The following is a 15,247-nucleotide window of genomic DNA, read 5'->3' as shown; positions in this document are numbered from 1 at the left end:
GTGTCCGCGAAAGATGACTTTGATACTAACAACAAACCGTCTTTGCTAACAAGTTATAAAAAGGGGAACTGCATTTTATCTCATAACTTTTCTCATAACTACATTTCCCATGAATGTTTGCGATATCACTTGACGTTTAGATGGTCTCACGTGACAAATATATCAACAAATCCCTAACTAGTCGCATATTTTTGGGAAACTGGTTGCCAATAACCTCCGTGGATATAAAATTGATGTCCTCAACGCTCAGAACGCAAAGCAGTCTTACCTGCCCTGGTGCTGACATCTGGATTCCTCTGATCCATTTTCTACGGTAGGCTGCATTTTGATTTTCTCTTCATTTCCTCCTCTGTAAGCCATATGCATACCCTGATCGGAAACATTCACTCCACGATGTAATATTCATGGTAGTTTAACCTCTAATAACAGGGTAGTTTGACAGATCTCTCTCTCTCTCTCTTGTTCTTAACATGTGCGGTTTATCCGTATAGGTTGCCTTGTTAGCCATGGCTCTTGCTGGTAAAAAGCTGACAGGACTTGTTGCAGCCACATTCACTCCATTCAACAAATCCGGGTAAGCAACCTTTACAAACCACTCTCCTACCTGTGTTTTGCATAAATGTAGCATTCAGTGATGCGTTTGCTGTGTGTGACTGTACATTCAGTTCGCCTGTTAAAGTTTAAGTGACAAGTGTGCGGCATAGCCTATGAAAATATGTGCCCATCACACACCCGCTAGGCCAGGATAATGCAGTATAGGCTATATGGTAATCTGTGTGTCAATATTCTTTACATTTTCCCCCAAAACAGTGAAATCGACCTCTCACAGATTGGACCTTATGTTACCTACTTGAAAGAGAAACAAGGTGTAAAGAACATATTTGGTAAGTTTTGTCATCTATAGGCTATGTCTATGTGAATCTCTGATGTTGCATGTTTTACCTAGTTGGTTTGTAGGCAAACCTGCTCTATTAACCTTGCAACTCTTGTGTCTGGTTAAACTATATTGTGTTACTTGCAATTAGTTAGTTTCAAAAATAACAAGAAATAAGAAAAAAATAAGAAAAGAATATAATTTTCTATGAGAGGGAAAAGAGACAGTGTATCTGGAATAGTGTTTTGATGATAAAACAGAAAATATTGAAACGCTGAAACAGAGATATTGTTTCGCAATACTTTTTGTAATCGTCTAATGTAGTGCTTTACCATTCGTAGAGGCCAAGTCCAAATGGTTTCCTATCCACAAAGTCCTAATTCTTCTTTTTGTACATTATATTAAATTTATGGTTACAGATGTTCTCTCCATCTAGCTGCACTCACATTAGGGATTTTATTTTAAATTTTGATATCACATCAATATAATTTTTGTAAATTCGTACTTTCTGACTGTAAATTTGACTGGTTTAGTCATGTTAGAAATGTATGCATTACATATTTGAGATGTCACAATAGAAACATGACTGGGCTTGCATTTATCAAAAACAGGATTAGGCTAAAGCTCTCCAACTGTCAGTCATAATTCTGAGGAAATTAGTGTTATTGCGCCATTCTAAAAACAGCCACAAAGAGCATGCCTTTACTGGCAGTGGTTGACAGTTTAATATTACTTGCAAAACCCATAGCCTATCAAACTCAGGACACACTTTCCAACGCTGTTGATCTAATACCCTACAGGGTGCCTTCATATTTAATTTAGCAGACAGTGTTTTGTCTATGTAGTGTGATGGCTATGGTTGACTGCTATGGTTATGGCTAACGATCCATGATGTACAATGAAAGAGAAGGCCAGCGTTAAATATGCCCTTTTCTCTGCATTGATTAGGGCTAATTGATGTTTCCTGTGTTGTAAACATGACTCTGATTTCTGTTCATTTCACACTTTGCACAAACTCATTGTACAAACTCATAATTTCCTCATTGGGCCCCATAAGAGCTGTCTGCATGTCTGTACGTCATTCGTGCCTTGTTTTTAATTCATTGTGTTCTTACTTATCTCAGTGTCTGCATCACTGCTGATTACCCTTGAAATAGTTTTGTTCTGTCAAATATTGCACACTCAGTCATTCTGGTGGTGAACCACTTGATGAATTGGGCCTATTTTCCTTTAAGATCCTCTTTTGTGTTAACTTTCACTTTTTTGTCCTGTACAGCACTTAGGTAAACTTTGGTTGATTTAAATGTGCTTTATAAATAAAGTTTGACTTGACTTTACCTGTTTGCAGTGAATGGCACCACCGGAGAGAGCATGTCTCTCAGTGTTGAAGAGAGGAAGAGGTTGGCAAAGGAATGGTGTCAGAAATCCAAGGAGAAGTAAGTTATCACACTTCCACTTTGTCTGAACATTTGTCAATATGTCAATTTAAGACTAAGGAGAACGGTTGAGTTTGCAAAATTTCTTTTGCCTTCATGTGTGTGCATGTCTCTACAGAATGGATCAGGTGATTGTGCATGTCGGTTGCATGAGCGTGAAAGACTCCCAAGAACTGGTGAGTTATGTCTTCGTGAATCATCAATGATGACACAAACATTGAATAAAACCAAGAACTCACAGGAAAACCACACGCTTTGTTTCACAAAGGTAGATTATTAGATGATAGGCAGAGTTATTCCAGTGTACCACACTTATTTTACTTTTACTTTCTTAGATTCTTAGAAATCTGACTTCAGTCACCAAAGAAACATATCCCTCCCAGCTAGCCCCGTGCCAGTCTAGTCCAGCTATTTCATCTTCATCTTATCCAGCATTAAATATGAATCCCCCAGATTGATTTTTCTCCAAGGATATTTTCAATCAGGGCTCATATTTTTCAGTCTCTAGTAACTGCATGGCAATAAAACATATGTGCTTTTAGATGTACTGTAGTTAAATTAATTCTGATGAATGATTAAATAAAAAGTTTTGTTCATGCTACTTTTTGCATGGACCACAACAGAGGGGCCAGATCTATAATCACAAATGTCATTGACTGACTGTTTAGTGTTAAGTAATCAGCTTCCTACCACTGCCAGCCCAGTGCCCCGTTGCTGAGTTGGAGTTTCCCCATCAGCTGTTGCTGACACTGGGCACCACTGCTAATGTCATGAGATGATGTGAGTTGTTTAAAGCGGTTGCACAACTACATCCTCAATTTCACACATTTTCAGACATTGATCATTACTAAGTCCAGCCAAAAAGTAGGCTTTGACCTAGTTTCTTCCTAATCGCAGAGCATGTACACATGGTGTTTTTCAATCTGTTTAATGGGTTTGGGATTTTTTCCAGCATGACACAAACAACTATACACCTTAGTAAAGATAATATGTTTAAGGCTTAGGCACTGTGAAAGCATCAAATGTAAAGTAGGAAACGGGGAAGTTCAAAAATCCCTTTGCCCTTGATCACTAAGTTGTAATGTGTATATAGTACAAACGTCATCATATAAAAGCTGACACAGACATTATGTAAAGTCCAAAACGTTCTTTAGTGAAATCTAACCTCCTACCTTCATGTGATCTAACACACCCTCTTTCCATCCACTACTATTAGGAAAACTGTCCTTCTCATTTGCTGCAATCAAATAAAAATAAAAAAAACACTAAAACTTGATGATTTTGTATCTACGGTACTATATCTGCTTTCAGATGCCGTCTAAATGCAATTCTTAATGACACCTGTAAATGTTTTACTACAGCCTGACACAGTGTTTTATGGCACTTGCCAGGCCAACAGAATTTTGTTTTTAATATTTTGCCTAGTAAAATATAGGTTAAATAAAAAGAGAAATATGGGTGAGTGGGGAATTGTTAACTTTTAAAGGGATAGTTCAACATTTTGGCAAATTGGCCCATTGCCATAATCCCTATAGTTTTAGGAGTAGGTTTGTTACCTTTAATTGTGTTGGCTACGCTACGGGGCTGATGGGATTTCTTGGTTTCCCTCATCAAACTCATCAAATACACAATCCAACAACTCCAAAAATGCTCTCATGGACAAGTTGTGACCTGTACATTCACCACGCTATGAGATAATAACGGAACATTACGAGACAGAGTTGTTTTCGAGGCAAATCTAGAGACTGCTTGCCAAAAAACTGCCCCCGATGGGAACGCGTTTAAGTGGTTATGCATGAATTTAACTGGAAAACAACTCCATTCTGTGGAACTGATCTGCTTCATTCTATAAGATTTTTGTCATTTTACATTGTCTTTTATAGCCTTTAGCGGTGAGACATACCTACGAGTCATCTGTCTCCACTCTCTCTGTTCTCTGTTCCCCCAGGCCCGCCATGCACAGGAGATTGAGGCTGATGGGATTGCAGTCATTTCCCCCTCTTTCTTCAAGCCCCACACTGCAGGTATATGATGTGGGAATGTTTTCAGATGAAAGGTCAATGCCTGTTGAAAAGGTGTCCTGCTTTATATCCACTCCGTGATTTCATCCAAGCATCATTACCATATTGAAACTGTATCACAACCCAAACAAGAAAGACACAGATATTTGTCACAACTTACTGTACTGTGTGGAAATTTTAATGAATTATTAATAGGAACTGGGTTGTCATTAGGGGTGTCAACAATAATCGATTCGGCGATGCATTGCAATGCGGGACATGCACGATTCAGCATCGATGCGGCAACGTGCCATAATCGATTATGTCACTGTTTATTTTCTGGCCTCAAATAAAGTTGTGAAGTTTCAATTACCTCCGGGGGCGTTTCCGGAGCAACGACATGCGCAGGCTAAGCAGCAGCACCAGCAGTAGCAGTGTTGCCGCTGGCTTTCTTTTTCCTTTTTTTTTTCCACCCGCGGTCGGGTCGAGAATTAATTAATTAACGCTCGTGAGTCCGGCCGTGTTGGGTCCGAGACTCAACAAGCCGGTCGGGTTTTACCGTTAGGCTACTACAGGCAGTATGCCCGTTTATCACCAATAAACACAGTAGAGGAGGGTGAGTGACTGAGCTCAGGCTGGGGGGTCTCTGATGCAGAGAGAGAGAGACCTGCCGTGCCGTGTAAAAACAACCACAACAGAAAGTGTCACGACTTCCTGTATCTGGCCCTTCAAAATAAAAGCCCCGTAGTCTTTCATATAGTTAAGTCATATTGATTTTGAGTTAATATTGACAAGACACGGCTCCAAAGGTTTGTTTGTTTTTTCCTGCGACCAATCGACCAATGAAATTTTGGTTTGAAAATCCCATATCCAATACCTGTACCATTCAATTTTATTTTATTTTATGACATTTATGTCAAAGATACAGGAGAGTGATAATACATAGCAGCCTAAAATCTGTTGTTCAATATTTCATGACTGATGAGAAATTTGCCATGTTGTGTGCAGTAGAATTTTGATGCATTGCAATGCATCGCAATGCATCGGAGAATCGAATCGAATCGAATCGTTACCTGCTGAATCGTAATCGAATCGAATCGTGAGGGCAGTGCCAATGCACACCCCTAGTTGTCATTAAGAGTGAACGGTCAGATATTCAGCTAATCATCCAGTTTTTGGGGATGCCCTACTCCATAATGATTACCTTCTCACCCTTTATAGAAGCCCTGAAGAAGTACCTTGCTGCGGTGGCTGAAGTTGCTCCAGGAGTTCCCTTCTATTATTATCATATTCCAGCTGTCACCGGTGTTAATGGTTAGTGCTATTGATGATAGATTCTGCATCTGGCAACTATGGAGAAAAGCTTGTTAAATTCTTTACTGATGGCACACAGAATGTGACATGCGCTTTTGTTTCCTCAGTGCTGGCAAGAGATGTGCTGGACGGTATTAAGGACCTCATTCCTTCCTACAGAGGAGTGAAGTTCTCAGGCACTGATATGATGGACTTCGGTCAGTGTATGAGCTACAGTCAGCCTAACGACTGGTCAGTCCTCTACGGTGTGGACGAGGTCGGTCTTCACTCCTTCTCCCTCTGCTCTGTGCTATTGTACAGTATATTGAAATGTGGCAGGGTGTAACTCGAACCAAGAGTTTTTTCTTTTTCCACAGCAACTACTAGCAGGTCTGGCTTTTGGAGCCCATGGAGCAGTTGGCAGGTAAGTGTGTGAGTTTGCATAATGTAAAATAATTTGTTTCCTTTCTTGCTCTGTGCTACACAGTTATGCACAAAGACAATGTTGTTAATATCTCGTCCTACAGCACATACAACTATATGGGATGTCATATCAACGAGCTCATATCAGATTTTGAGGAGGGCCACTTTACCAAGGCCAGAGAAACACAGGTATTGTCCATTTGACTGTTTTTGCCCCAGACTCTCTCTTATGAGAATTTGCATCAATTTTGGTTTCTGATATCTTTGTCTGATTTCCATGAGCAGTTCAAGATGCAAGATGTTCTTTCTTATGCCAAGAAAGCCGGTAAGTAGTGTTTGTGTAATGTGTGATTTTCATACCATATTTACCACATATAAGACAAATACACGCTTTTATACTGTAGCAGTGGTTCTCTGTTTGTGACTATATCTGCTTTATTGTTAATGGCAGGCTTTGACGTGGGAGTAAATAAGCAGCTGATGAATGAGCTGTCAGGCTTGAATTTGGGGCCTCCTCGACTTCCTGTGATGCCCTGCCCTCCAAGTCATGCTTTGGCTATTGCAAAGAAATATCACTCCTTATTTCCTCCTTGCTGATTTGTTTATACTGGATTGTTTAGCACTAAAAATCCCTCAGTTGCCTTAACAGTACAGTCAAATCAGCAATTTGTTACACTTTTTAACAAACCTTTCTGTTGAACAGGAGAGGAATTATTGCCAATCATAAATCTACATTTTTTGGACCTGTTGCACATAGTTCCAGGCAGGTGCACAGTCAGGGGACAGTTTAGGCTGAGGCATTTCTGTGAAATCATTTCATAATGGTATTTGAGTTATACAGTTAGCAACTTAGCATTTTAGCTTTTAAATATCTTGAAACTTACAAGTGGGTTTCACTGTTATCATAAAAAAAACTGGAATGTTTTCATAACAGTTCATCAAGAGTATATTTACTTTGTTGAATATAATATAACATTTTTATGGGCATTCTTTTTACAGTCTATATGACATTCTCTAATGAGATATTTGTCAAGAGTTAATCTTTTCCATTGATTGGGGAAAAAGCCTATTATTGTTCATAACATATTCATAAAATAATTACTACATTGCCCAGGGAAATATGGCACTTTTACTACATTCAGGGAACTAGTGTCACAACTGAGCAGTATTGCTGTTATTATCTTGTACTGTGTAAAGCCATAACTGGTCTGAACTTGAGAATTTGAGCACTCAAAGCCTTATTTTGTAAGTAAGAGGAATATTAACACAAAATAAACATTTTCATGAATGAAATGTCTAACACTCCAAGACACACTGCTGAAACATAATCACATAAACACACTCACAAATGACATGCATTATTTTTTTTTATTATTTACTCTAAATGGCATTAAAAGGGAATCAAAATGTTGTACTAATAAATGCTCAACCCTGATTCATGTCTTGTTGCTGGAGAAAAATAAAACAACAAGGCAAGATTATCTCCAAGACTTGCTCTAACACGTCATGGTGGTCTGTTGTGGATTTCTCTTTTTCTTTTGGAGAAAGGGGGTTTGTGTTCTGTTTGTATAAAAGCCTCTGAGAGCAAGTAATAACCTGTTTGAATTTGTGGAAATCATCAGTTCCCATACCCGACTGTAGAAATTAAACATCAGTGATGGTTTGTTTGCTCAGACTAATAATTAACTCTTTAATTGTGGTTTGACTGTAGCTAGGCCCCACTCTCAAAATTTCTCCATGGAAATGTTCTAGTTTAAAAAGAAAAAGAAAAGAAATGTGGACTAATACGTCTTTTCGTAAACATTTTCCAAAACCATTTGGTGCCAATTTAAACTTGTATTTAGGGCTGATTACTGTGTCCACCTTTGAGGCATTAATGACAGGTGTAACAGACTCAGAGGAGTCACAACAATATTGCTCCAAATACACCAACTGTGATGCGGAACCTTCGCGTGTCGCTTATTTCCGTGCAACAGGCGCACGGAGGGGTTTAGCTGTGACACACAAAGCTCTAGCGTTTCCGGCCAGCTCAGCGCGTCAGTCCTGTGGTGTTGTCAGTTTACAGTCTGTCAAACAGTGGTACCAGTCACCTGTAACACTCACCGGGCGGTGGAGAAACACCAGTAGACGGCGGAAACATGGTGCTGCTGACGATGATCGCTCGGCTGGCGGACGGTCTGCCGCTGGCCGCTTCCATGCAGGAGGACGAGCAGGTTCACATTTCACCTCTTTTGCCTTCTGTGGTCGCTAGCTGCCTGGTTTTCTGCTGTAAACGACTCATAGGATGTAGAAATGCCACAGCGACACGTTAAGTTAGCTAACTTAGCACAGACCAGCAGCTGGCCAGCTTTGACTCCTCCGGGACCTCCACCGGGGGGGATCGGGGGTTTTCCTCCAGATGTGGGTCCAGGAGGACTCGGCCAGTGGCTGCTGTGTGTATGTGTAACTTAAGGCGACCGCACAGTAAGCTACAGTATGACTAGGTGATAAGCAGAGGCCTGTCTATCTATTCCGTATCAAACACCACACTTAACTGCTGGCTCATTCATCAGAGTTTCAACCCTGACCCTGTTCAGATGTTGGCTCCAGCCATCTGAGCGTTGCACAACTGCAGTGACACTTGGTGTTGGTTTGGCTGTAGCTTTTTTCCAGGACTCAGTGTAGGTCAATCTGCAGTCCAAACATTTGTATGTCTACATATTTTGTACATGAAAGGCTGCAAATCTCAAGTCAGATATAGCCTAGATAAGTATAACGTCATCAACCACACCATTTGTTTTGCTCAGTAAAGCATGTAAAATGCTGCAAGTATCAGTCAGTTTGAACTCATCACGGTGATATCTCATCGTCATGTATATTAGCTGATAAATCAACAAGGAATACCACCCTGAATGGCAAATACACCGTATTTGTTTGAGGGGATTTGAAAAGGGTGTTGCCATTACATAGTTTGTCCACCAGAGAGCATCATTTGAATATCCTGACAGTACGACATGTCTTGGTCACAGTTAAGTAACTGGCACATACTGTATTAGGGGCCCTTTAAAAAAAGATGTGTGATAGGAGATTATGTAGATGTATTCCTAACAGATTTTTTTTAAACCCCAAGGACTGTAATTGGTAAAAGTAGTATCAAATCCAGTATCAGTCGTCCTCACACCTTTTTAATACAGTTTATGTGTTTTTAAGCCAAGCATGTTCTAATTGTAACCAGTTGTAATGTTTTTATATGTATGAGCATGACTTTACAGGAGTCTAACATTTCTCCTTCGCTCTCTTGTTTGCTTTCAAAAAGGGAAGTGAAAAGGTTTGTTGTCTCTCTGCTCTGTGCTTCGACATCATATGTGTTTTCTTTGATGTTTTAGTGTTGCTGTAATTGCTCTGTTCGTTGGTTCAGGGGACAACTCACAAGAAATTAATACAATCCACCAGGCAGACGATGCTGACTATAAACAATTTTTTACCCTAAGGACAAAGTGGCGATTTGCTGCCCTTAGTCTCAGATGTGGCATCACACTGCTGAGAGTGTCAGTAGTTTTTCACATTAAGAGTTAATTTTGTGGAAAACAGTGTGATTTTGTTTCTCTGTCGACAGTAATTTACACACTTGACATTTTCATAGTGTACATCTCTAGTAATATCTCTACCTACCTTTGTAACAAATGTCAGTTTCCAGCCCTGTGAGATGTATAATAACCACTGTTCTTTTCTTTTTTTCTTTTTTTTTACCTGTTTAGTTGGGTCGGGATCTTCAACAGTATCAGAGTCAAGCTAAGCAGCTCTTCAGGAAACTCAACGAACAGAGTCCCACACGCTGCACTTTGGAGGCTGGCTCCATGTCATTTCAGTGAGTGACTATGAAGTGGTTGGCAGAGAGGACTAGAGCTAGATAACCCATCACTTGGTTGCCAGTGATAGTTTCTAGATAGTTTTCACAGTAGTTATGTCACCTTGAAGTTCAAATGTGGCAGTATTACCCAGAAGCTGTGTTCCTAATTTTCTCATCTCTGCAGCTATTTTATAGAGAAAGGAGTGTGCTACCTTGTGCTGTGTGAAGCCAGTTTTCCCAAGAAGCTGGCCTTTGCTTACCTAGAAGACCTGCAGGCAGAGTTTCATGAGCAACACGGAAAGAAGGTTCCCACAGTATCCCGGCCTTACTCCTTCATTGAATTTGGTAAGAACAAACCATTGCTGCTCACATCAATATCTAACCTTACATCAGCAGCCCTATTGATTAAAGGGATATTTCAACATTTTGGCAAATTTGCCCATTGCCATAATCCCTATAGTGTTAGGGGTAGGTTAATTACCTTAATTGTCGGTGCAAGCTGTTTTGAGATCTGCGGGGCAGAGATGCAAGCTGCTCAGCTAACGCTACGGAGGCTCATGGTTATTTCCCGGTTTCCCCCATCAAACTCATCAAATACACAATCCAACAATTCCGAAAAGCTCTCGTGGACAAGTTGTGACCTGCACATTCACCACGCTATGAAATAATAATGGAATGTTACGAGACAGAGTTGTTTTCAAAGTAAATGCAAAGCTTGTGTTGTGCTGAAAAGAGACAACGGGAACAGACATCGGTGGCTTTGCATTTACCTCGAAAACAACTCCATCTCGCAACGTTCCATTATTATCTTATAGCATGGTGAATGTGCAGGTCACAACTTGTCCACGAGAGCGTTTTGGAGTTGTTGGATTGTGTATTTGTTGAATTTTGAGGGAAAGCAGGAAATAGCATGAGCCTCCGTAGCTTAGCTGAGCAGCTTGTATCTCTCCCCTGCAGATCTCAAAACAGCTTGCACCGACAATTAAAGGTAACAAACCTACTCCTATGGCTGTAGGGAATATGGTAATGGGCGAATTTGCCAATATGTTGAAATATTCCTTTAAAGATTCAAATATCTGCTTCTTTATTGTTTGTACTGCCCATTAACATGTTATAGAGGAAGTACAGCTGCATTGACACTTAAGATTTTAAGCATTAACCAGAGGGTGTCATTTATTTTTTTGCCATGCATCACTCCTGGAGCCTACATTACCCAGAATACAACACAACCACCTCCACCACTATTGATTGTTGACATGGGCAAAACCACTATGGCCCAAGTCTGCATCACCTTTGGTCAGCTTTTTTGATGAATCACTACAGATGAACTCTGCTTTAAACTGCGTTTAGTTTCCCCTTACACTATGAATTCATTGTTTCACATCACTACCCCATGAAAAGTCAGTGCCACATACTGTATGTCCCATAGAGAATCAGTTGGAGCAACACTGCTCTGCTGAGTTTTATTTTTTAGTTAACCCTCCTGTTGTCCACCTAGGTCAAGGAGGAAGGACAAAGGAAAAGTAGGAAGGAAGGAAGGAAGGAAGGAAGGAAGGAAGGAAGGAAGGAAGGAAGGAAGGAAAAGATGGAAGGAAAGATAGATGGAGGGAGGGTACAGATTGGGTCAAAAAGGAAGGAAGAAGGGAAAGAAGGGAGGAAAGAAGGAATGGAAAAGGAAGGAAAGAAAGATGGAGGGTCAATTGGATCAAAAGAGGAAGGAATAAGAAGTAAGGACGAAGGGAAGAAAGGTAGGAAGAAAGGAAGGACAAGGGAAATAAGGGAGGAAAGAAGGGAAGAAAGAAAGATGGAGGGTCAATTGGATCAAAAGAGGAAGGAAGAAGAAGTGAGGACGAAGGAAGGAAGGAAGGAAGGAAGGAAGGAAGGAAGGAAGGAAGGAAGGAAGGAAGGAAGGAAGGAAGGAAGGATTGTGGAAAGAAGGGAGGGAGAAAGGAAGGAAAGAAGGAAGGATGGAGGAAGGGAACAAATTGGGTCAGTTTGACCCAGAAAGACAAAACAAATTATGTTTCTGAAATCTGCAAGCAAAGGAAAACATGCAGATATAACAGTCTACCGGTGTTGTGGAATAAGACTCATCTGAGCAACTCATTTGGCTGTAAATTAATTAGAAAAAACACTTATTTATTATAAGTCTTTAATTATTAGTATTTAATACTCTTGACATTTCTTCCCTGTTAGATACCTACATCCAAAAAACCAAGAAATCATACATTGACAGTCGAGCAAGAAGGAATCTGGGCAGCATCAACACAGAGCTCCAGGACGTCCAGAGGATCATGGTGGCTAACATAGAGGAGGTGCTGCAGAGAGGAGAGGCTCTCTCTGGTGAGTCTGTGTTATCTCAGACTTATGCTTTGTGATGCTCTCAGGACAGACACTACAGCTGTGACCTGTTTGTTTCTTTATTTTGATTTGTCTTTATCTCTGTGCCTCCCTCCTCCTTTTGCACATTCCTCTTTCCTCCTTTTTTTTTTTTTTTTTTTAACTCCAATTCCCTTTCCTCTGGTTTCTGCTCCCCTGCAGCACTCGACTCTAAGGCCAGCAATTTGTCCAGCCTGTCAAAGAAGTACAGGAGCGACGCCAAGTATCTGAATACCCGCTCCACCTATGCCAAGCTGGCAGCTGGTGGTGTCTTTTTCATCATGCTGATTGTCTATGTACGCTTTTGGTGGCTCTGAGAGAGAAAGAAGAGAAGAGGACAAGAAGAAGTAGAAGAAGATGAGGGAGGAGGTATTGAAGTGGAAAATGAGCTGCATACTCTGCAGACACTTAAGAAAAGCTGTCACCTTCGACTAAAAAAACAGGATCCCTGCTCTTAATAAGACTTTACAGACCTACACTATCACCCGTTTTGTTCTCACCTGTCCATGGATGTGTGACCTGAATATAAATGATGTCATAATACATAGTTTTATTATTAACAATAATGTTATATTGATTGCTTTGTTTTTGAAGGCAATTTTTGTTCAAGTGTAGAGCAAAAATGAAGAGAAAAAGAAATTTCCTGTTGTGTGATTATCCAAAGCTGTTCTGTACTGTACCGTACCAGAGTGACTGGTTAAATCTTGTATACTGCCTAATAATACAAAAAATAAGGAAAAAAATATCCTGAGCACATCATACAAGTATTGCTGTTCCTTGATAATCACAGTAGTAATGACTTGACAGATCTGACTCTGGACAATACAAATAGATGAAAAATGTGGCGTTATTCTTAGGCAGTTGAATCGGCTGAACAACATACATAAAGTAAGTTAAGTGGACTGTTTTTTTTTTAATGCTGTATGGAAGCCTTGCAATGCTATTTCACCGTGTCTGATTTAACTTTTTTTTTTTTTTTTTTTGCCATTATGGGATGTCATTGACCATTTAAGGGACTGTGGGAAAATTATTAGGAGGGGAAAGGTGGTCATCAAAGAGGGAGGGGGGTATAGTTTTTTTTTTCTTCAAGTGAAGTGACTGACTGATTTTTTAAGAGAGCAGGGGAGGGGAGTTATTTTTCCGACTTTGCTTTGCAAGATAATTTAAGTCTGATAAGTTGCAAATGATGGGTTTAGTATGCACAGTGTTTTAACTAGATGCCATGTTTCATGCACTGAGGACAAAGGGAAAATATTGAGAATGTGTAATATATAAGATTTACGTCCTCTCCTCTGCCCCAATAATTTTCATACAGTCCCTAACCTGATCCGAACTGTGTGTGCATTCACTCTCCCTTTATGCTCTCTTGCACCGTGACCATGTGGACCAGCATCTTTCTGTAAGCAGGCATTTAAAAAAAGAAGAAGAAGAAAAAGATTTGATGTCTGGTCAGGTCCTTATATTTTGTATGAACTTTACACAAGTGTAGACTCGATTTAAAAGTTGGTAACAGGCTGACAGTTAATGGTGTTAAAGCCAGCTGCTGTCTGCTCTCAGCTGGAAAGGACACCTCTCTTTCTGCCCTGTCTGCTATCTGAATAAAATCATTTGTTAGAGGAACTGATGTTTATCAAGTGTTTCTTCACTGGTAATACAAGTGTTACTTGATGTTGAGGTGAAATTCTCACTGTTTATTCAGCCAAACAAATGCCTTTGGTGTATATAATTGTGATCCTGCTCTTAGACTATAGAAAAACAAAAGTATAAGTAACTTAAGTGGGGTAAGAGGGAAGATGACTTATTTTAACTGCTAGTTAAAAACAGATTTGCCATGGTTGTGTGAGTAATAAATAATATGCAAAAGGTTTCCAGGTAAAAAAAAAATATATATATGGAAAAATAAATCAAAATACTTAGAGAACACCAAATTCTGAGTATGAAACTCTGACTCAAACAGTCCATCCGCGTAATGTTTTTGATTAAAAAAAGAAAAAAAAGTTTCTTTCAGACCTACAAACGGTTTCAGGAGAAAGGGCTACAAGCTGTGGGCGCCACTGCCTGAACATTTATTTTCAAACATGAATTGCCCAGAAACTTAATCTGAATTCACTTTATATGTCATTTGCCACCATGAACACAGTGACACACGGCAATACCGCTATTGACCAGCAGATGGCGCGCTTTGCTTAATGTTGCAGTGAAGCAGTAGAAATGTGAGGCTGTAAAATTTCCCTGAATTGCAACTTCTGCTGTTCCTGTTAGCTGAGCTCCAAATCATAGGTTAGTTATAAAAAGAAAAAAAAAAGAAAAAATAATAGGCTGCAGCTTCTGTGCATCCGGGGAAAGAAAACCTGTTGCTGATGCAGGCTTCTGGCAAGTTCAGTATACGACAACTCCTAGCATTGTAAGCACAAAGAGCTGCAGTCTGATGCTTCAACAGGAAATGTCAGAAAAAAAATAAGAAGAAGCAGAGGGTAGCATGCCAAAAACAAACCACAGGGCACAGACTAACCTTTTCACCTTTCACGGGAAGTGGATATTTGTAAGTTTGGCCTCATTTGAGATATAAGTTGTCTTTCTGTGCAATCTTTTACCCACTGAAACAGACCTCAATACCTGATAGTGTTTTTTTGCAAAGTTTCCTTCACATTAACTCTTTCTGTTGCTGATTATTACTTGTCACTATGCGCCAGTGCACATTTTTGCAGCAGTGACGCACAAATCTGCCAGCTCTACTGCAGCAACAGCAGAAGTGTAGTAATGGACTTGTGTCAGAGATGACTTTTTAATCACATCCTGTGCGTCTGTCACTATTTCTGCAGCGATTCTCCTTATATGGAAAAACCTTTTGCCAGTTATTTAAAACTTTTTTCTTAAAAAAAAAATATATATATATATATATATATTGAAACTGATTTTGCAGCATTGTTTCCAGTGTAGCACATTTACTTTTGTTGTGAAAAGGGCTCTTCCTCCATCACTTTAATATGCAAATGAAGTGTTTTTTTCTTTA

At 39.8% G+C, this 15,247-nt stretch overlaps 2 protein-coding genes across 3 annotated transcripts; both read left to right on the top strand.

The window, feature by feature from the left end:
* Positions 1-51: 51 nt before the first annotated feature.
* Positions 52-7,732, top strand: npl (N-acetylneuraminate pyruvate lyase (dihydrodipicolinate synthase)). Of its 2 annotated transcripts, XM_083970428.1 has the most exons (12): positions 52-313; positions 492-574; positions 811-884; positions 2,223-2,310; positions 2,429-2,486; positions 4,259-4,334; positions 5,532-5,624; positions 5,732-5,880; positions 5,981-6,027; positions 6,131-6,215; positions 6,312-6,351; positions 6,478-7,732. In XM_083970428.1, exons 2-12 carry the CDS (start codon positions 507-509, stop codon positions 6,621-6,623), a joined length of 924 nt encoding a protein of 307 aa, XP_083826554.1. In that variant the 5' UTR covers positions 52-313; positions 492-506; the 3' UTR covers positions 6,624-7,732. The 2 variants fall into 2 exon arrangements, with proteins under 2 accessions (XP_083826554.1, XP_083826553.1); XM_083970427.1 differs by having other exon boundaries at positions 52-574.
* A 14-nt stretch (positions 7,733-7,746) lies between these two features.
* On the top strand, positions 7,747-14,000 carry sec22bb (SEC22 homolog B, vesicle trafficking protein b). The gene is made up of 5 exons (XM_083970430.1): positions 7,747-8,239; positions 9,764-9,873; positions 10,040-10,200; positions 12,052-12,198; positions 12,397-14,000. The coding sequence occupies exons 1-5, from the start codon at positions 8,165-8,167 to the stop codon at positions 12,549-12,551; spliced, it is 648 nt and encodes a 215-aa protein (XP_083826556.1). The 5' UTR covers positions 7,747-8,164; the 3' UTR covers positions 12,552-14,000.
* The last annotated feature ends 1,247 nt before the right edge of the window (positions 14,001-15,247 follow it).

Source organism: Trachurus trachurus (genome assembly GCF_905171665.1).
Source record: "Trachurus trachurus genome assembly, chromosome: 4".
Classification (NCBI taxonomy): domain Eukaryota; kingdom Metazoa; phylum Chordata; class Actinopteri; order Carangiformes; family Carangidae; genus Trachurus; species Trachurus trachurus.
The sequence above is the reverse complement of the archived record's forward strand: the minus strand, read 5'-3'. Positions and strand labels throughout refer to the sequence as shown.